This window comes from Gavia stellata, chromosome 16, assembly GCF_030936135.1.
Source record: "Gavia stellata isolate bGavSte3 chromosome 16, bGavSte3.hap2, whole genome shotgun sequence".
In the NCBI taxonomy this organism is placed as follows: domain Eukaryota; kingdom Metazoa; phylum Chordata; class Aves; order Gaviiformes; family Gaviidae; genus Gavia; species Gavia stellata.
In genome coordinates, this window is record NC_082609.1 from 12,055,296 (window position 1) to 12,077,508 (window position 22,213).

The window sequence follows — 22,213 nt, forward strand, 5'->3', positions numbered from 1 at the left end:
CGTGGCCACACCAGGATGTGATGAGGGACACGTCTGCATGCTGAGAACCAGAGACTGTGCAAATGGGCTCCTGCAGATCAAAGCACCCTCGTGCCCTGGAGCATGAGATCTTTGGGGAACATCTGCCAAGCAGATAGTCTGGGAAGGAGAACAACATCTGGCAGCGGCTCGCAGGCTGCTGATGTTTAGTCTTTGCAATCCTATGAAAGGCACCTTCCACATGGACCGTCTATGAGGAAATGGGGTGAAAACACAACAGCCCAAAAGGCAGAAGGACCAACGTGGAGCAAGCTCAGATCCCAAGCGTGGCAACACTGAGCTCAGGAGGTCAAGCCTGGGGAAGGGCTCAGTCTCCCGGTGTGGCACCACGTAATGCCCGTTCAACGGCCAAACCGAGTAGGTTGTTCAAAGGCTGTAATGGGAGCTGAAGGGCAGGCAGCACAACTGAGCGGTTTCTTGATGAGTACAGTTTCTCCCCCGTCCCTGCTCTTCTGGTGCAAGGGATGAGCTCAAGGGAATTTTACACATTACCAGGCGGAGGCAATCCTGACCTCCTCAGCACTAGGAAATGGCATCACAAAGGCTGGATTGTGAAAACCTGATGGAAAACTTTAAGCATTGCTCAGCAATAGACAAAAAAGAATTAACTGAGGTCAGAGAAAAAAAAGGGCTACACAAATTGTCAGCAGCTGCCACTGCAAGAGAAATTTCCTATGAAATCACAGAAAGCATTAGACAGAGGAGACATTGGTGCCTGTGAATAGCTCACTGGCGTAGAGAGGGCAGCGGGCGCAGGGCTGGGCAGGACGCATCCCTCCGCCCGCACTGTCCCCCCCAGCCCCGGGCAGCCCCAGGACCGAGTCAGCACGGGGTCTGTGCTACCCCGGGTGCTCGCCCATAAACCACACGGACCAAACCCAGGGAGTTGGCAGGCTCTGCCAGTGCACCGGGGCTTGGAGGATGTGGCAGCTTCACATCCACAGGTTTGGTCCAAGTGCAATGGTCCTCCAAAAGCAACCAGGCAAAAACCTTCCACTGCCCGGGATGGGAGACGTTTCTAGCTAGAGCACCCACTGATTCTCTGAGTGGAAACCTCAGCGGTGCTCAGCTCCAGCTGAAGCAATCAAGACCACAACGGGCACTGCCCGCTCCCTGGGGCTGCCGGGATTCCCAGCAAAGGAGGCACTCGGCCCCAAGCATCTAACCACTAAAAAGCCTGTATTAACCTCGGTGTAAGGAGCCTCCTGTTTTATCATCCTGCCTTGAAACTTAAACCCCCAGAAATGACTAAAAGATTATCGTGTTTGTTTATTAGTGACGAGAGGATGGGAGTTTCTAGTCACTGATACCAACATCGCAGCCAACGCCATGTGCTAATTGCAGCAGATGGGCGAAAGAGAGAGTCGTGGAAGGAGAAAGAGAAATACCCTCATCTCCAGATACATCTCTCTCTGGTCAAGCCAGGCCCTGCTCCCCGAAGAAATTTCTGTGTCTGTTCTGTGCTCACCTACACAGTGCATTTCCAAGAGCATTAAAAAAAAAAAAATCATGTTTCAGGACATTCGAAGTCTGTATGTTTTCAAAAGCAACAAGTAGCTCCGGGTGCCCACACTGAGGCACCCAGAAAGGAACCAGAGGGCAGACAAAGCTTCACCTTCCCCAAACCCAGCTCCAGTAAGGCATCAGGTGAGACACCTCAAGACGGTGGGATCCTGAATCATCACCCATTTTTGAATGGCTCAAACAACTCCCAAAAAGCACTGCCTGCTTTCTTTCCTTTTGTAAACCTATCAAGAATATATTTGGGGGAGACTAAGGAGAGAGTTTAGTGTTTAAAAAAAGAAAACCTCAAATTTGGAGAAGAGCACCAAGCAATCTCCATTAACACAGCCTCCTCACAGAGCTGCTGATCCCTCTGCCTGCTTCTTGGGTGATTAAAATACATCACTTTTTACGTTCGATTCATTGGTGCTGAATCCTGGAAGTAATCATTTTCTTTACAGTACTTTACTAATCCATTTTCCACTTAATTTCTGATAATTGCAGCCTCTACATGGCATTAGGCTGGGTAGGCAGGTCCCAGACTGCACAGATGAGCACTGAAAGCTGCAACACTCCATGCAGGCACCAGGAGCAGAGCATTATCGCCACCAAACAACCAGTATGGCATCCATAATTCACCACGGCATCCCAATCGTGGGAAATTACTCTTGCCGGTAGATGTGCTTGGGAACAGAGCAGCAACACCCAGGGGTGACGCTGGTCTGCACCACTTCCTCTTCCCTATCCCGTCCATGGGAACGTCCCTCCAGCACAGCTGGGGCTGTGTCACACCGGGAAGTACCCCTGGAAGGAGCCTCGGCACAGGAGCAGGGAAGAGCCATGCCACCTGCCCCAGCCTGGAGCCAAAGACCACAGAACCACCACCACAACCATCGCTGGAGCTGTCACAGCAGCAGCAGCAGCCATAGGGAAGGCTGCAGAGACAATTCATCTTCACCCACATCCTCCTCTCTAGCATCCCAAAGTACACGTGCTCGGAAGACCGGGAAGTCATGCGATTCAGTTTCTGTTGTGGAAATGCAAACAATGGTGGAGAAATACCAACACATTTGCCCTGTTTCGTGTGTTGAGCAGCCGAGGCGCAGCAAAGGGGAGGGCTGTGCTCAAACACTCCAACCAGATCTAGGTTCACATCTAACACGGTGCTTCACACCAAGAGGCAACCTTCAGTCAAGTGTTTCAGTGACAGGTCACAGAGAGACTTTATGCACATGCCACCCCACTCAGAGCTGCACACACTTGCCAAAATTTTGGGATGACTTGTCCCTAGCTTCTCACCCAAATAGCTCATGATCTGATTTCTCTTCAACCCCTCCCTTCCCAAAAACCTTCCCCACTACAGATGAGGGGAAGCAGACCGGCATACATTCCTTCCCTGAAATTAATGCAAAGTTTTAAATCTGTGGCAGGCCCAAACATGATGAGACAAAGGAGGAGGCATTTGAGCTACAGCCAGGGCTGCACAAGCTGCAGTCCTACCACTTGGAATAGCGCTGCTGGTCAGAAACACAAGCCTCATGACCCTCCTCTTGCATCAGGCTTCTTGCTAACGATGTATTTTCCCTGCTGTTCCTTCCCTAAACACAAACCCCATCTTCCAAGCAAGCACAGTCAGCAGAAAGGCCAATGTGAAGAGATTTTTGTCTCCACGCAAGGGAGGATTTCATTCTGCTTGGGTTCATGGTGCTGTCCATCAAGAGCAGCTCCACTGCAGCCAGTGCAATTACACAGGTGGAAAATGAGACCCTGCAAACCCCTGAGGTTTAACTGCCAAAACCAGGGTCTCCATATGAAACAGATAGGCCTCAGTCCTTAGCATGACCATGCTCCTTTCCACCCTCTCCCACCTGAGAATAAAACTCTCCGTCTATCAGAGACAGAAGCTGATGAAACCCTGGAGCCCCGGGCGGACAGCCCCACAGACAGCACGAACCAGCCCAGCTCCCGCGTGAACTCACCAGCATCCCCACCCCACCTCCTTCTGCACCAACAGCCTGTCTCCCTCATGGAGCACTCTGCCCTTGTATTCCTCCACTTACAGAAAGAGTGGGATTTAAAGATGCCAAGTTCAGTGGTGCCCAAAAACCCAAGCTGGGCAGGAAGCCTCTGCAGGCAGTGCATACCCACAGCCGCTGCAGCGAAACACCAGGGCAGGCGCAGGAACCTGGCACTGCCACTGCCCGCACTATGGCAGGAGAGGACTCGGAGCACTTCTGAGTTCAGAGAGTCCTTGCCAGAGGGCCGGAGCTCACCAAGAAACTCCGCTTATTGCAAAACCAGAATGCTGCCATTAAGCGATGTCTGATGGAGGAGACCAGCCCTCACAGCTTATGGAGGAGTTAATGCGCTTAACAGGGAAGCATTGAGCGAGTGCCGAGAAGTGGAGCTGGGGTACCCCACAGGGAGCCCTTGGGACTGCATAAAGCAGGATGCAATGCAACTCCAGGGAGAACACTGTCCTAACCCGGGGTGTTCGTGCTTTGCCAGGGCCTGGAGCCAGCAAACACAGAGGGACGGCGGAGGAGCCCCAGCAGCAGGCAAAGTGCAGCAACCCTGCTGCTTTCTGTGCGTTTGAACATGAGAATGCAGATTTCACACACACAAAATTCAACCCAAACCATATACCTTGCATCTGCCTTTTTAGGACCCAACCAGGATGGAGGAAGATCAAGCAGTGCCAAGGTTTTCCAGCATAACTAAACCCCTAAGGAGCACGAACCTTGAGAGCACCCTAATCTTAGAGCTCTTCTCTGAGTGTAATCTCACCACAGAGATATGAAGAGAGAAAACCTGAAAAGCCTCTGGCCAAATTCACTGACTGATAAAAACACACCATGGTTTTGGGGCTTAAAGAAGCTACCTGTTGGCAGGTGGAAAGCAGTCGCTCCCCAAACGGAAACCTCAGAGCTCCCTGGGAACCTTCCAACAGGACTTTTTTATTTCCTGGAGGTGGGCAGAGCGGTGGGAGAGGGAGAGGAGGGGAACTGGAAAATGCTGATTTGCCAAGAAGAAAGATCAGCAGATGAGTATTCATTTCAATTAACGTTTCAACTTGAATGGTAAAACCTAACCACTAAAATTAAAAGGATTTTTTTAATGTTTTAAGTGACTCATCAAGGGGAAAACTTTTTTTTTTTTAAAATTAATAGTAAAAACCAAGAGAATGTTTTACACATACAGAACTGAGTTTCTTTCTTTGCTAAAATTTAAACACTAACTTTCCTCCCAGCTTAGGACAAGGAAACCTCACCATTTTGAAGAGCTGCACAGCTTCCTAGCTGGCTTGGCACTCCGCATGGCCAAACACAAAGCCTTCTTCAGTGGCCATTTCATCACCCATTTTCAGCATGTATGCGTGCAGTTAAAAAAAATACATGATTGCAACTTTCTAGTGACTGAGATTGGGTGAGAACTCCAAGATTTTGGGTCCCTACCAGAGGTGCTGATAGTTTCCACACTCCGGTGCTCCCCAGGGCAGGAAAGGGGCAATGCCCACTGCAGCAGTGGCTCTACAGGCAGAAATTCTCAGATAGGGAGGAAGACCCACAACTTAATTTTCTAAAAAACATTTCCTCCATTTTTCAGCAATATTTTTTCCTAAAAAAAAACCAAACCAAAACCAAAAAATCGAACAATGGCAGCTGCATTCTGCAAGGCTGAACACCTCAGCCAGCCCCCACCAACAGCGGCTGGGATGGCTCTGCAGTGCCTGGGGCAAGCTGTCCGCCTACCTGAGAGTGAAGTTGCACAATATAGTTGAACCAACTATAGTTGAACTTTCGCCTGCAGCAGATGACAGGGAGAGGTCTCACCTCCACCCTCCTCCTCCTCCTCATTCCTGACCCTTCTGGAGCCACTCCAAGCTCAGAGGTACATGGGCTGGTTTGCTGCCAGCTTGGGGAGGGGGCATCAGCCCCAGAGGGGTCCCAAACCTCTTTGCACCCAAACTGTTTGCTGAGGGAGATGTTTCTCAAGGTCTGCTACAAAAAAATGTCTTCTTCCTCTCCAAAAAGGTCAAGTACCAGACCATGGTTGATGGTAAATGATCAGCAAGCTGACCTTACAGAGGAAAATAGGAGCGCAAGGAATTCTCCATAAGGTCCACAACAGCACCTTGCATATTAAAAAATACCTGGTTTGGCTAATATTGTATCAGCACTGAAAAATGACATTTGAATGAAAGCTTTTTCTTGCCCAAACCCTAAATATTCTATCAAAGGCAGTATTAAAGCAATAAATTCACCAACCTTAATTACACCTCTCAAACCTAATCTCCAAGATGTAATTTCCACGCTGCCAGGTAAAGACAGCCATAAATATCATTTATAATTCACTACTCAGTGACTCACCCCTACTGCAAAGGCCTCAAGATACTGTACCAGTAAGGCAGAAAGGCTCAGGGAGGTAGAATTAAGACAGGGAAAATGCTGGCTCTCCTCGTGCTGCCAGATCACAAGGGAAACCATTTTTCACGTAGGTTATTGCTCCTGTGGCAATCCTAGATATCACCAGAATATAAAAGTTACCATAAAACAGGGTGTAGAGCAGCACCCTGCAGCCCGGGGATGCATGGGAGCCACGAGGCAATGGGAAGATGAGAAGAAGGGGTGCCATGCATCCAGCAGCACTGCAACACCCCCGCGGCAGCGGCGAAGTAAAGCTGCAGCTGCTGGCAGGAAAACCACAGAGTCACCACAGCACCATGGAGGGGACAGGCTGGCTGCCAGAGCCCTACAGCATCCACCCGCTGGCATCACGTCACGTTTTCCCCTCTCCATTTTCTGGTTAACGAGGTCCCCCTCCCTGCTGCCGGCCGGCTGGAAGGCATGAATCACGGAGGAAGGGCAGATCCTGCACACCCATCCTTCTCTCCCTGCGAGGTTCTCCGTCCAGCCGATGGAGCAGCCTCGCTGCAGCTGGCACAGACCTGCCTTCCTTGTCCCTCCCTCAGGATGCGTGCCACATACCCAGGAAAAGTCTGTTCTGGATCCCAGCGATGGGAACGAGAAGCCAGACAAGCCTCCGGGCAGAGAGCATATAGGAGAAGGGAAAAAACCATGCAAGTAAAGTAAGAGAAAAGGAGCATTGCTTTTTGGATGGAGCAGAGCGCTGGGAAGGGAGAGGAAGCTGTTAAAGTCTTCACTCGTCCCCAGGCCCACCGGGACCCCAGGGAGATCATCTCAGAGGTCCACACCTCACTTTGCAAGGGGACTCCAAGACATCCTTCACCGAAAGCACTTTCAACAGCCAGCATGGGAGAAGTGATTTACAGCACTGTGGCAGACCTGCAACAGCCTGATGTAATTGAATAAAAGGCACAGAAAAGAAGTGAGTAACAAGACTGTGGAAAAACACGTCGTCCCTTCAGCTTTATCACCTCCCTCTGCAAGGGCAGGACCAGCCCAGGCCCACCATCTCCCTCTGTCTCTCCCAGCTCTTATTTACATCTCCCACCCACCATAAAACTGCACAGATGCTTCCACTTCTTAGATGCCCACGATATGTGTGGTGTGCACGTTACGATCCATACCATATCATACAGATTTAGCAATATAAACGGGTCCTGGCCATTTTGCTAAAAATTCAGCACTGAGATACAGACCTCTTTGCACTGATTTACTGCTATCCATCCTCAGCAGCTCCCCAGGCAGCATCAGGCAGCTTGAAACTGGATCTTTTCGGATACAGGGCTCCTGCCACTTGATATAAATTGCAGGTCTTTCTACCAGAAAACTGAGCTACGTTAGATTGATTAAGAGCAAGGTGGAGATGCTGGGGCTCGTGTCAGCCCAGACCCACGCAAACCTCATCAAAATCCCCGGCTACAACCGGCTCCAGGCAGGCACCTGCAGCGGGGCCCTGGGCACCTCCCCAGGGACCGACCCCATGGACAGCGGGCAGGAGAGGGGCCACCAGTGAGCTCCTGCCCTCCTGGGGATCCCGCTCAGCCCGCCCAGGAACAGGGCAGCTGAATTTCCAGGGCTTTTTCGTTAAGTAGCTGGGGAGTGGAAGGGCATTAGCTCACCCCTGAGACAGGGAGAGGGGTGTAACCCCTTGCCTCGTGTTACAGGACAACTTTTAAACACCGCATTACCAAAAGCCGCACTAAATAAAACCACACCGGATTGTCAGGAAGAGATCTTAGCACCGTCCCCAAGGAGGCAAAACTTTGAACCTCCCTGTCTTTCTGCCTCCCCCCTCCACGGGTTACAGTCAGCACAGGCTCCCTGCCGGATCGCACCCACCAAGCGATGCTTCGCGTGGGATGTGCTTCCCCCAGGGCTGGGAAGGAAAGGCTGCGAACACTGTCTCCTCCGGCTGCTCTGCCAAGTTTCCAGAGGGAAGGAGACCAGGGGGTGCCAACAGGGATGAATGAACAGAGCACGGGCTCGGGAGCCAGCCCTCCTTCGCCACGGGGCCAGGCAGCGCCAGGCGATGAGCCTGGGAACAAGAAGGGACCACCTGGTGGGAGCAGGCGGAGATGAGAGCCAAGAGGTGAGCGGGAGCCCTCAGGGCTCACAGCAAACCAGCAAGAAGCAAAATTGCTCCAGAGGCGAAAGGGAGGCTTGCAGAAACCTGGCGAGGGTGCAGACACAGCCTGCGGAGCTGCACCCTCGGAGCAGAAGGAAAGGGCAAATGCTGGCCATCAGCTTGGAATAAACCAAAAATCATCGAGTGCTGTTCCCAGCAGCTGCTCAAGAAAGGCTTTAACTACAAGAATTGAAAATTATTTCCACTGTGGACACGGGCTGCCCAGTGCCGCCGCGCTCGCCCCAGGTGTATGCTGGCCCCGCGAACTTTCATCCAACACCGACTCTCAGGGAGGACGGGCTGCCGTTTCCCAGAGGCAGGCATGGCTTTCAGCAGCTCGCAGCCCCACTCGGCTGCCAGGCACAGAATGCAGCAGTTAGTCAGGGTGCCAGCTAGAGCCAATTATAACTCCACTGACCTGCCTTGGCGCTAGCATGCACGGGAATGCACTGGCTCCTGGCTGCCAAATGCTGGAAAGCTATAAATGGGAGACATTTGGAGAGAGAAAAAATTAAGGAGCCAACTTTTAACTAGGCTGAAGTGCATTGGGCTGTGTGTATTCTTTGTGGAGGGAGAGGGGAGGAGAACGATGAAGATCTTTGATGCACTGCTGGAAAAATACCGGCTGTCTCTTCTACAGAGACAAAGGTAGTCCTTATTTAATGGAAAGCGTTTCTCCTCTTGAGTTAGATTATGGCAATTCACCTTTTCTATACTTCTGCATACTGCGCTTAAGCCCATGGATCTCAGTGTAGTCTGGGCACAGAGGAAAAAATAGTCGCTGGTGCTTTGTAGCAGGAACCTCACTGTAGGAAGCTGTGGGTTTCTTCTTGTCCTTGCTCACGCAAGGGCCTGTCTTTCATGATCCAGCTGTCTAAGAGCAAGATCCTGGTGATTTATTTTTGTGGTGGGGCAAAACCACGAAGTACATTGCACACGCAACTGCGCGGAATTTTGCTGAACTCTATAAACCCTAGAGAAAAAAAGAAATCCCCAAAGCGTTGAAATAAGACTCCTGTTACGAAATAGCTATTGAAAGAGCCCTGTTTACAATCCCTGGACATAAAAAGACATCCATCTCCCACAGCCACAGCGTGGCCGAGCTGCCTCAGGGCTTTTTTCATCAAAGAGGCCGCCAGGACCGGGCGCAACCCAGAAGAGGGGTGAAATCCAAGTGGTGCCTCAGCTTGCGTTCCCACCTGAAGGAGCCTTGTGCTGTTTGGGACACATTACTTGGCACTCCTGCCCCTTGCTTTCCACATCTGGAGAATTAAGATAACACTTACTTCACGTTTGTGAACTGCGTGCCCTGCCAGGAGCCTGGCTCAAAGAGCAGAGAAGGAGGAGGAGGAGTGCAGGCGGAGGAAGGCGAGCACGGGACTCGCAGTACTGGAAGCTACACACAAGGCTCGTTTTAATTTTTCAAGAGTCCGACGGCTTGAAACAGGCTCATGAGAACAATTCTCCTCTGTGTGCCAGCTAGTAACTTCTGAGCCCATTTTAACGTAGTGTTTTATTTAAAAACAGTCTGAATTACTAAGATACTGACTCTTCCCCCCTCCCCATCTTTGCCTGGTGGCTGCACGTGCACAACAGGTAAAGGACCCCCTCCAGAAGGGCTAATCTGTCTTCTACGTCAAGATGACATGCACAGACCATTGCTTTTTGCCAATTTTCTCATAAAAGTAGGCACCACTTCAACAGCCTGGCTTTTTTTTTTGTTACACACAAAGCTGTTGGCCTGAGGGCTGCAGAGCTCTCTCCAAGATGACATCGCTCCAGGTGGGTCAAAGCTGAAAGTTTCCAGCTAAGAACCTGAAGGATTTGTTAAACATATGGACAAATGAGAGGACTGGGAAACACACTCGATGCACATGCAGAAAGGATTGGGGGAGACAGCCAGAGCCATTTTTAAGGTTGCTTAAAATTCTCAATTTTTCTGTCTCTGAATCGTGCAGCAAGCACGCTTACTCCAGCCTACATCATGTCTCCATCCCTTGGCTCAAAATTAAACCTCTGTGTGAAGGAACAGCCATGCAGCATCACCCTCTCCTACAGCCTTCAGCTGGGACAAGGACTAAAGGAAAGGTTTCTGACTGCAAGGGGAAAAGCCCTGGGGTAACCTGTCCCCAAGGAGAGCACCCCTGCATGGCAATTTGATTTTTAAGGGCTTGCAGCTGCCTGCCAGAGGAGAAACTACTGCTTCGGTGGTGAGAAGGCAGGACATGGCATGAACAGCAAAGCCTGCTCCAAGGGGGAGGTTTGAGACCCGGCTCCATCACAGCTCGCAAGCAGCTCACTTTGTGACCGATCGGATCCGCTCCCAACTGTGGAGACACGAGCCTTGCTGTCCAGGATGCAAAACAAGACAGGACTGAAAAGAGCCAGGCAAAGACTCCTAGTCGAGGAGAGGATGGCTGCAGCTGAAACGCAGAGGAGACCGAGGACATGGAGCGGGGCTCCTGCCCAGGGAAAGCACGGGGGTCTGGTAATAGCAGGAAAGGCATAAAAGGGTTGGGTTTGGATGTAAGGACGTTTTAGGAGTGTAGCAAGACAACAGTGGCTCTTGGTCACATGAAGACTTGAAACAACTACCATCGTGGCTGATGAGCTCATAATTACAGAGTGGGGAAAAAATGTTTCTTTTTGGGGGTTTCCATAAAAAACACAAAATACAAGCCAGTATCTGTTCTCTAACCAACAGTGTCACTCCTTACAGCCCATGGTTTCAAGAAGATCCTTCCAAGATACTTGTTAACCTCCTCCCGAGTGATGCATCCGATGCGATCCAACAGAGCCCTGCAGTCCCTGCACGGCTCTTCCCCCACCCGCAGGGCTGGAAGCATCTCTCAGGCACACAAGACCCCAATCCTCTATCTCTGTCCACCGGAGACAGCCGCTCACATATCTGATTACCAACTTCCATGCCAGCTAACGTTTCCAGCATACCTGCCAGGCCCAATTAGTATCCAGAACACAACTGGCATCCTTGCAAGCATCAATCTTATTGCCTTTATTTCTTAGGAACAGCATCCATCTGCTCCCAATAGCTCACATCTGGCATAATGAGTGTTATGAAAGAGCCTCAATCCTATTCGAAGGAAATTATTCCTCCAGCCAAGAGATTCATGCAGAACTGAGTCTAGTATTTGTAGTCACAAATTTACTACAGATCATACAGTTCCCAAGGTTTCAAACTTTAGAATTACAAATTCATCTAGGGTTTGTTTTTTAACCCCTAAAAAGTTGCTTTTATGTAAATTGCTGTGTGACAGAAAACATTTATGGAGAAAGCAAGAAGAGGGGGTAGGAACCTGAGCACAGAGGATTGACACAGCAAAAACGCTCCTGACCACTGCCCAGGTTGCTGAAGGTTTCCTCCTGCAACGAGCAGTGTATAGGAGGCGGAGGAATTCCCTTCCCAATTTCCCATGATATGCCCAGCCTTCCTGTGATGACCCCAGAACAGGAAAGGGTATGACTTGCGCGCTTCCCAAGGGATGAGGGCCACCACTTCATCCACTCAAAACACTGGACCAGGACCAGGAGGAAGCAGCCTGTGCCTCGTGCTGGGACACACGAGTTGAATTGCGGAACAAGCGTCGGTCACCAGCCCTTAAGGGGGAGGTGACAATCTCCTGTGTGACAGCGGATGGCCCATGGTGTGGTCAATGGAATGAAAACAGGTAATTAGGCAGGAAGAGGAGATCTTGCCACCCTTGGAACAGAAAAGCAGTGTGGTGCTTGGAAAGGCTGCTACAGTGATGAGTTCTAAACCAGGACTTCTGCAGAAGAGGGCCAGCCGTGGATGCCAATGACAGCCAAAGGGAAGAGCTCTGGAAGTTCACAGTATTCAGACAAAACCTTGAACGCTCCCAGCTGATAACAGCACAGCCTGTGGCTTTACTGCGACCTGCAAGGCGGCTTTCAACGTTCCCCACTCCAGTATGGGGAACACAACTGCTCTGATGTCTCTGCATCCAGACAGAGGCAGAGGCAGGCACTGGGCAAACTCCGGGCCTCAGCCCTGTTTCGGCTGAGCTGGCGGTTTGTGTTTTGAGTGTCATTCCTGCCTGGCTGGGGAGGGAAGGACACTTTGCCCTCCTGTTGTAGTGGGAGCAGGCTATCCGGCGAGGCTGTCAGTAGTAAGCATGCACGTGTTTTACTTGGCCCTACTCCTAAAATAATTGTTTGGCCACAAAATAAGGTGACAAGCAATTCAGCTGCGGCCCGACAGGGAATATCAGGAGAAAATCCCCAACCACTCACACGACCGTGCCTGGGCTGCTCTGAACTGCAGCATCACATCAGCATGGGGGTCAGCTCCCGCCAGCCCTCACTCCTGCCCCAAGAAGTTCTCTCTCCTACTTGGATCAAATGGCTTCCTCATCCTCCTGCCTGGGCATAGTAGGAGGGCCACTGACAGCAAAAGAGGGTGCACCAACCTTCATCCGAATGTGGCCAGAGCTGCTATTGAAAAAACAAAACCCTGCTCAGCTTCTGGCAGGAGCATGGAAAGTGCAGCCAGAATCACTGGGAACATAGATATTAAATTAACAAATATCTCTACCCAAACATGCATGTACTGTGATTGCTCAAGGCCGAAAGTATGAATATATTTGGATGGATTTTCACTGGATAACGTGAAAGACAGATTCTTGACACAGGGATCACCTGCGACTCAAGTTTCCCATTCTTCCTCCAACGCATCAAAAAAGATCATCAGAACCGGTCCCGGGAAAAATATTTTTCCCTCTTACTATGTTTTCAAAAGCAGCCGAACCATTTTAGCCAATCAATTATTTTGTGGGGTTTGGGGTTTGTTTTTTTTAATAACCGGAGGCATGAATAATTTCCAGCATGGAAAATTTCTGCCTAAAGAGCTAAAATTGGCATAGAATCATCCAACAGTCATATAATAAAGGCCTCCAGCAACGGCAACAGTCAGTGCTACCAAGCCTACCTAGAGCATTTTTTTCCACTGTGCTAAAAGGATCTGTTTCACTCCTCGCCTTTCAATCCAATTTCCACTGTACTGCACCACAAGTTTAAAATAAGGACACCAGGAAGCATGTGCGATAAGGGGGAAGGAAGGGAAAAACCACAATTTCATTCATTCTTTCAACAGAGCCAAAAAGGAGTGGTTACTTTTTTTTTTTCTTTCTTAAGAAAAAGCTGCAGGGACCAGGGAAGGGGGAGATGTTTGCTTTAAACTTTCCCATTGGCACCATGGTATATATTTAAAGGACCTCTGCTCCAGGGTGTTTTGCAGAGCCAGTTTGAGTGTCTGGCTCCAGACAGCCTCCAGTGATGATGTTTTCCACCTAGGAACGTGCACAGCTCCTGCCAAGGTGGAAGGGGAGGAAGAGAGGAAGGACGGCCACTATTTCCCTGCATGTCTTTCCCCACAAGGAACAAGGCAGCCCAGGGAAACAGCACAGCTGGAGGCACCGGTTTATCACATATAACCCAACAGACGGTGCCCCACTTGCAGCATATGACGGCGTGAGCTTGGCCACCACCTTGGAGCACCAGTGAAGACGAGATGCTGTGGAGAAGGAAGCACTCAGCTCCATTTCCTTCCAGCCCTGGCTGCTGCCCAACAGCTGTTCCCTGTTTATTTACTTTAATATTTCCTTGGTTACACAAGCAGCTGCACACAGCTTAACCCCTGCCTGCACCAGCAGCCGCCTGTGCCACCCTGCCTTACCTTGCCCGGCACAATGCTGCGGGACAGCAGCACGGGGCAGGGTAGGTACACCTACAGTCTTGCCAAAGCCGGGCTCCCGCTGGCTGGCCAGGGCTTATTCAACGTGGTCACCCTCATGGCCATGTCCACGGCTCTGCACAAGGTACCTCGTCGGGCAGGGGACAGGGCACCATCGAGGTGAGCAGCCATCTCACACAAGCCCAGGCTTCACAGGCTGACCCGAAGCCAGCTGACCAGCTGAACCTGGGAAAGCCATCTGGATTCCCATCGGCTTGCTTCACTGGGCAGGCCCAGAAGCGCTGTAATTTTAGCAGCTTATTTGTGTCCAGATGCAGCGACTTCAGGAAAGGCATCCTCATTCCCGGGGAACCACAGCACTCTTTCAAATAAAGCATATAGCGATGCTCAACCTCATGTGAGCAGGTCTCTGGAGGCAGAGGGTACCCAGCTCCTCTCCCAGTCCCACACACAGGCCAGGAGGGACACGCCAGTGACTCTTCTGGCAGCTGCTGGTGGTCCACAGATCACTTCATGCATTTCCTTTCTCTTCTGCACAGAGCCTGTCCCAGCAGCTCAGTTTGTGTTTTGGCTCATAAAGCTCAGCCAGACCCCTTGGCTCATCTCCACCAAGGAGGGTGTGGAAAACACCCTTTGCCTGCTCGCCCAGAACACCGGCTTCGGTTTTCTGCAACCCAGCCTGTCCCAATTGCCTTTCCAGTCTCCTCCGTCCCTCCCAGCTCCACTTTCTTCCCAGCTCCCGCCTGCAGGGAGGTAATTGCTAAAGCAGCTGCTGTCAGCTGCCCTCCGGGCTGGCAGTGCACTGTACCAGGCAGCAGGCATTTCCCCAGCGCCTGCTTCCCGAAACACCAGCCAGCGGGACACGGACCCAGGGAATCAGTGCTTTTCAGCAGCAGACCTGTTTTGCTGTGATAGCAGCTGGGAAAGGCATGGTATTAGCTCTGCAGGAATGGAATTTGGGCCTAATTTTAACAAAATCCCCCCCAAAGCAAACAAAAAACCCCAACAAAAAACCCACCACTTGCACAGATTTCTGTTGCAGGAGTTCAAACACGCCTAAACAGCCCTGCACGCATTTAGTCCCAACAGCAGAACTTTAACACCAGGACGTGCAAAAGCCCCAGGGTGTCCCCACCGACACGCAAGAGGCACTGGAGTGAAAAGTCCAACTTTTGAGGTTTCCTTGTTCTTGCTTTTTTCAAGGATTTGCGTTTAAGTTTCCTCAGATCAAAACATTTTCTGGTAGATCACAAAAGGCATGCTTAGCATGAGGCAGAAACCAGGCTTCTCAGCTGACCACAGCTTTCGACCTTCTGAAGACAAAAATCCAAGAACTGGCGAAATGCTTACCTGCAGGTCAAAGAACTTGCTGTACCTTCGGTAGATGACTTCTGTGGACCCATTGGACCAGGTGACTTTGATAATGTACACCTGTAGGGAACAGAGGAAGAAATCAGAGAGGAGTGACCCAACAACCTGCACCACAACCCAAACGCTGCTAAAGCTGCCAATGCAGCCCCCATGGCTGGGCGTCACTCAGGGAAGTTCAGGGGACCACTTAAAGTCACTTCAGCAATACCAGAAAATATGTAAGATGAAATTATTAAGCTCCACCGCTGCAACTTAACTGTCTACTAAATGCTTATTGATAGTTGTGAACTAAGACAGCTCGCTATCCCTAAATAGGGGCAAAAAACAAATGTGAAAGGGCACTTCTATGTAAAACCACAGTTAAAGTCTTTCCAGACACAAACACATTACGAGTTAATAACTATGCCTTGGCCATCCATCTATGGCTGCAGCATCAAATTTGATGTCGAGATCCCAAAACTGCAGCCCGCAGTGTGCTGCACCACCCACCACCGCCAGCCGGGGTCCCAGGGCTGGGGCTTGCAAGAACTCAAACCCACAATGTTCAAAACTCCGTCTGTTCTTCCATAAGCAGCTCTGAGGTTTTGTTTACTTAAATTTGCTAGGGTGCAAATTACCCTCCTATTCCTTAAAATGCTATACAATCAATCCTAAACTCAGGTTATTCACAGACCATATGACCAGGCTTTTACTGGAGATGAATGCAAAAAAAACCCACCCAACCCATTTTTTTTTTCTTCTGTGAAAGACAACAAGCAAATAACAGAATTGGGCGATTACTTAACTAATGTATTTGCTTGCTGCTCGCAGAAACCAAAGATGACCCTTGACAAGATGCCAGCGTAACACTCAAGCGATGCAAACCTCAGCCTTCACTAACTGATAACAGATTGACTAAGCAGAACAAGGGCATGTTCATTTTTTCTTCTAACACTCACGTCCTGCTTATTTCCACCACGAATTCAAGCATCAATTCACTGAAGCAGGAACAAAGCATTCAGAAGCTCAGCTGAACTGGAGTTCTAGCAGGTCTGTTAACATAACGAAGCACGAAGCACGAAGGCTCTTAGAATGCTGATGTTCCCGCATTTAAAACAGAACCCCTTAAGATTTTCACAAGGTTTCCCACAGAGACGCGCATTTTTTCAGATGCTGGAATGTAATCAACATCCCAGCCCAATATCCAAACTCAAACATCAGAAGACTCAAATGCATAGCACAATGCTAAATTATTTGAGCTCAAACCTCCTCAAATGCTGTACTAAAAATCTAATTGGAAGGTCACTCTGCAGCTCAGAGGGCTGATGCATTGTAACCTATCAAGGTGAGGAGACTCCTGAGGAACCACAAACTCTTCCCAGTGGAATCACTTGCAAATTAAGACAGGAAAAGAGGCAGCAAGATGAAGCAAGTTCTTACTGCTAAAATAAAGCACTTCAGTACTTTCAACCCAGCAATTCAATGACCGCTTTTCTTAAACCAGATGATCAGCCCCAACACAGCTGCGACTGCTTTGCTGACTTGCAGTGAGCTGGCTGAGTGTCACAAGCACCACCACCCTCTCCCAGACAAAATCTGAATTGCTCTGCGTCACCTCACAGGCCTTATTCAGCTAACTACAGTCCTCTCCTTTCATTCACAAATTCTTTTTTTGAACTGAAGGACTGCGCTTTCTGCATGTTAAGTACTCTGCGTTGGGTCAGGCACAATACCTATTCAAGAACACGCTTCTAGACCTCAACAGGTCAGGGACAACTTGGCTGACCACAGTTTGCAATGAAAACTGGTAAAGTTGCATGAGGTGGCCTCTGAAGTATCTGACAGCATCCATACAGTCACCGTCATACCATCAGCAAAATAAGCGTTAACTTGACGCTAAGAAAGCATCCAAGCTGCCTTTATCCTCACCCCAGGACTTGCCGGCAGGCCAGCATGAGCTCATTTTGGTTGGAAGCTCAGCTGACATCCCAGCTTTCTTACCAGTCTAGAGCACTTTACGGGGTTATATCACTGCTGGCTGCCTGCCTGGAGAAAGCCTTCCACTGGGGCAGGAGGAAGAGCCAACTTTTCTTCATTGTTTATTCCTATCCTGCCTTTATTTGGAGTCAACAGCTTATTAGACTGGGATTTTAATCAGGATGTGGATTTGCTCAAGCCAAAATGAATTCAAAGCTCTTAAGGGTAATAAAGCCATGAGATTTGAGGGCACACCACGCTTTATTATACCCTTTGCAATTGAAGGAAGGAACATTTCTCCCAACCGATGAGCTCACTCCTACTTTGCTGAAATGCAGATCTCCCTGGAGTCTGGATAAGTGTTTCTTGCACATCCCATTTGAACAGCAGAAAGGTCTCCAGGGGTATCTCCTCATCTACTTGTGGAAAGCGGAAAAGATAGGGAAGCCCACAGGAACGGGAGCTCCTCAGTATCTATAACAACACTGTCTCGGTAAAGCTGGCTTCCTCTCTCCTTGTGAATATCCCTCGTCCTTCACTCTGACGGCCCCATCCCACTAGGGTATTCTGTTGGCCAAACCCATCGCAGACCTTGGTTCTGCCAATACCTAATCCAGTCCCTGCTGTCCTAGGGACAAAAAAGACACCAGAAAGCATAACTCAGGTGCTCTCCTCAACTGACAACAGAAATGCAGATTTTGAAAGGGATGAACGGCACAGTTGGCCACCCAGCAATGGTTTTCACAGGGACTGGAGATGATGAGGCACCACAAGCACCCACACATCCCTTTCTCAGGTGCTTTTGGAAGACACTTTCAATGATCAAAACAGTTTTGAAAACATTGCACTTGGTCTTAAGTTTCCCCTCCTGGCCTGGCACTGGACCACGTCCTGCCAGGAGCACCCACCATAGAGTAGCAGCCTGAACAAACCCCATTTTGTCCCGGTTCAAGCCACCCCATCACCCGCTCCCACAACCCTTGGTCCTGCAGAGGCTGCTCCAAGAACGCGCTTTTTCCCAGCCCAGCTGCGTGGGTGAGGGCATGTGGAAACAGTTATTTCATGGGTATTCTCCAGCTCCAATTTCTACGGTCCTTCAAAGAAATAACACAGAGAAACCACTAGCAGGCCCCTTTCCATGGAAAGAGCGAGGGGATCTCCCGGGGCTGCAGCTGGCACTGCCTCAGGGACGTGCACCCACAGGGAGCGCCGCCGGGAACGGGGGGGGCCACCTCTACCGCTCAGATCCTGCTCTGCCGTTTCCTCAAGGGGTGGGGAGAGCTGAGCAGATGGCAGGGAGGCAGCGGGCGGCCAGATCCAGGAGGGGGGTTCTGCAACCCCTTCACGTGGGATGGGCCCATGGCCAAAACCAACAGGCAGAGCTATCTAAATATTTACAGCCCTTCCCAGGCCAGCAGCGGGGTCTGCACTGTGGAGGGAACTAGCTGACTCAGTGAAACCTGGGAACCAGTGGCTCCCCTCCCTCCCTCTGGAAAGGACGACTTACTCTGCCCCATTCCCAAGCCGAGAGCCTCCATCCCTTGCTCCGCTCCAGTCTATGCTGGCTCCAGCCTACGTTGCTGTACACGTGTCACATCAAACCCCACGGCTAGATCTGATGCCTGAAGGCAACGGGCCAGGCAGAGCTTTGGAACAGGCAGATATCACCCGGGCTCAACCCTCCTTAGCTTCATTTCAGCCACAGGGCAGAGGAGCATGGCCAAAATTCATGTCCGTGCTTCTGAAATCCTTCAGACGCAGCTCACGGCATTTGTCCTACTAGAGCAAGACGCAGAGGAGGGGTACAGAGCTTTCAGGGTCACTCAAATAACCCCGAAAGCAGAATTTTGAGTGTAAGAAAGCCCCAAGCACGCACCCTCAGCCCCGCATCGCTCCTCTCCCAGCTGCCAGCTCCCCTGCCCTTGTGCCGTGACTGCAGGCCCACGCTGCAGCAAGCTGAGTTACGGAGCTGGAGGAGTTCCCGACCGGACAACCCTGCCAGAGCTGCAGCGAAGACCAAAGCAAGGAAACAAGACCTGCCCTCCGCTCCCGGGGGACTTTTCACAGAGGGTGCAGAGGCCCTGGGACAGTTTTGGAGGTGCGGGTGGATGGTGTTTAATGCCGGAGGAGACGAACACTTCACATTAATGCCGCTCCCTGTGCTCCCGTCCCTTGGAGGACAGAAGTGGATCAGACCCTTCACAGAAAATGGAAACCTGCAGATGCAAAAGGTTGAACTCCGACAGACACTGTGGGGATTTGGCTCCCAAACTCCCTGGGTTCCTCAAACGCCCTACATCACAAGTGACGGGCCACATATCAACTACTTAAAAATTACCGATCGAGAACTTAACCATCAGGACCTCCATCGCCCAGGATTCTCCTTGGTTATGTTTGAAAGTTAGCACCCTAAAATGGAAATATAAAGACAGAAAAAAAGGCCCTGGGATCTTGCAGCCCAACCTGCCGGGCATCATGAGCTCAGTGCCCGCAGCATCCCTGCTGCTGCTCTGCCCTCCCCAGCATCTCTGGAGAAGCAGCTCAGAGGGAGAACAGGCCAGTGGAAAGCGTGACTGAAAATCTTCGTAAGGGAACTGTCAAAAAATGACAAGTTGCTAAAAGAAATGCAAATGGCACCTGGCCAACCATAACAGAGCTGTCAACGAGAGCTGCCAGTCAGCTCGCATGGCAGCAAGGGCTCTGCAGCCCCAGGGGAAACAGGCAGGCAACCTGCAGTGGGGGAAGGCGGGAGGGAGATCCAGGACGTCCCTCCCGGGCAGGACAGCACCCCAGGCAGGGCACCAGCTCCCGCGCCGGGCATCACCAGAAGAGCAGGAAGGCTGAAGGAGCCAGCTCAGACAAACATCCAGAGCGGTTGAAGTCACAGGGACTAGAGCACGAGAACAGAGGGGACGAGAAGCCAGCGCAAATTATCTCTATCTGAAAGGGCAGCCAGAGATTTCATTTTATTTTTTTTTCCCTCTTGAAGAAACAAAGCAGCAAGCATAAGCCCTGGGAGCTGTTAGACCCCAGAAGTATTTTTCCAGGGGCTGATAAAGAGCCTTGGTGCTGCAGATAGCAACGGCTCCTGGTGACTAACACCGCTCAAAGGGACCGAGGGCTCTGGAGTCCTTCACAAGCCCTCAGTCTTGCACTTTCCCCAAGAGGCACGTTGTCCCATACAACAATGTGGCTAGAGAGAGATGATTCGAGCGGCTGACTTGAGGCAATAGAATTAAGAAGATACTAAAGGGAAAAAACCTAACAGAAACAGTTTCCTGTTCTTGAAACACGAGGCCGTGTGACCTCCCAGAAGAATCACTTTTGGACTCCTTGCATAAACATGCTACGGACATGCACAAAACACAACCTGGGAAGCAGCCTGGACTGCTTAAATTTGAGTAGGAAAAAGGCAAACTGAATTTGCAGGAAAACCTAGAGCTACAGTTTCGGCCTCTCTCCTCCCGCAGGAGGAGTTTTCCCAAGTTTTCCAAGGAGAGTTGCAAGGCATCCTGGCTAGCAGGGAGGCACGCACAAAGCCCACAAGTAAGGCTTTGGGGAGAGGGCAGCTGCTGGCTGCCCTGTGAGCTCTCCGCCTGGCACCCAGCATATGGCTGAATGAGGCGGCAAGCCCACCCTGAGCTCAGCACCATCCAGCTACGCCAGCCTGAGCCCAGGAGCAGCACACCCATACTGACACAGCCCTGTGAGCCAAAAACCCACCAGCGGCCCTCACTGGCACAGCACAGCCCTCCCTGGGTGGCTCTGCAGCAGTCTCCGAGCTTCCCCAGCCCCAAAACATCCCCGTGCCCAGAGCTCCCGCACACCGGGACCCTCCCGTTTCGGGACCCTCCCGTTTCCACGCCAGCCACACCAGAGGCATGTGAACAACGGCGGGGTAGGAAGCCATGCCACGGTCACTTGGAAAGACACCTCCGCGGGGCTGCAGGGACACGCAGCTCTGCCCACCCGCCACCGACGGGCATCAGCATAGGTCCCCAGCCACTCAGCAGAGCTCCTACCGCAAAGCCAGACATAACAGCCTCCAGCAGAGGCAGAGCTGTCTGCAGAACTGTTTCCAATGGGTTTGAGCCTGTGTGGTCTCAGGTCCAGGGAGACTACGCACAATAAACCTCTCTGTGGAAAACTCCACGTATTTAAAGCATCTTTCACCAGTAGAAGGGAAAAAGCATCAGCCTCTCTATTCTACCCGCACTCCCCCACACCCTGAAACACGGGAAAGCGATGGGGGAGCCTCGCACCCTGGCTTCGGCCTCTGCCACGAGAAAGGAGCACCAAGAAATCCAAAGGGGCAGAGAAACCAAAGCAGCTGAGGGATCGAGCCAAACCAGAGCAGGGTTTAATATAGAAAAGGGAGTGGGAAATTGTAAGAGGAAAAGAAAAAAAAGGAGGGAGGTGGCTGGAAACAAAGAAAGTTCTTGGCGGCAAGCTGCTGTGCTTGGCCCCTCTCCATCAGCCTTTGCCGCCGCAGGCGTGAGGGGCTGGGGAGGGGCGTGCGGGGGCTCTTGTGCCACAGGACACCGAAGCTTGGAGCGGGAGAGGGACAGCTGTCCCCCAGCTCCATCCCCAGACACCTTGTCACCCCCTCGCTCCTGCTCTGCGGACAGGGAGAGCTGGGTCGTGCTGGTTCAGACGGCACTGGGAAAGGCACGGAGAAGCAATCCCAGCGGTAACTGCAGGGCATCGGGGATGCTGGTGTGGTCCCTCTGATCTAGTAGAGGAGAGAGGCAGAAGCAACAAGTCAGAGCTGCAGGGAGCAGCCAGGTAACGGGGATGCAGACAGCACAAGGACAGGCATATCCTCATCACCACAGCAAATAACCCAAGCCAACCTGTCCACACACCCAGGACTACAAAGCAGCCACCTTCCCTCGCTCTGATTCATCCCTTCGACTGTACCCTCCCTAAAACCCCAGTGAGCGACAGCTCTTCCAGCTCTGCTGTTGTACAGCACTGCCTGAGCACACAGCCAAAGCTGCCGAGATGAAAAGTGCGTGTACGTGGGGTTATGCCAAGCATGGGGACCCCAAGGACAACCCACCA

General features: G+C 51.2%; 1 protein-coding gene across 1 annotated transcript in view; it reads right to left on the reverse strand.

Annotated features, from left to right (window-relative positions):
* Positions 1-22,213, reverse strand: part of SH3PXD2B (SH3 and PX domains 2B) — a 76,389-nt gene that overhangs the window by 48,287 nt on the left and 5,889 nt on the right. Inside the window, exon 2 of the mRNA XM_059825252.1 lies at positions 15,173-15,253. Coding sequence (XP_059681235.1) covers positions 15,173-15,253 — 81 coding nt within the window. The remainder of the gene's footprint in view (positions 1-15,172; positions 15,254-22,213) is intronic.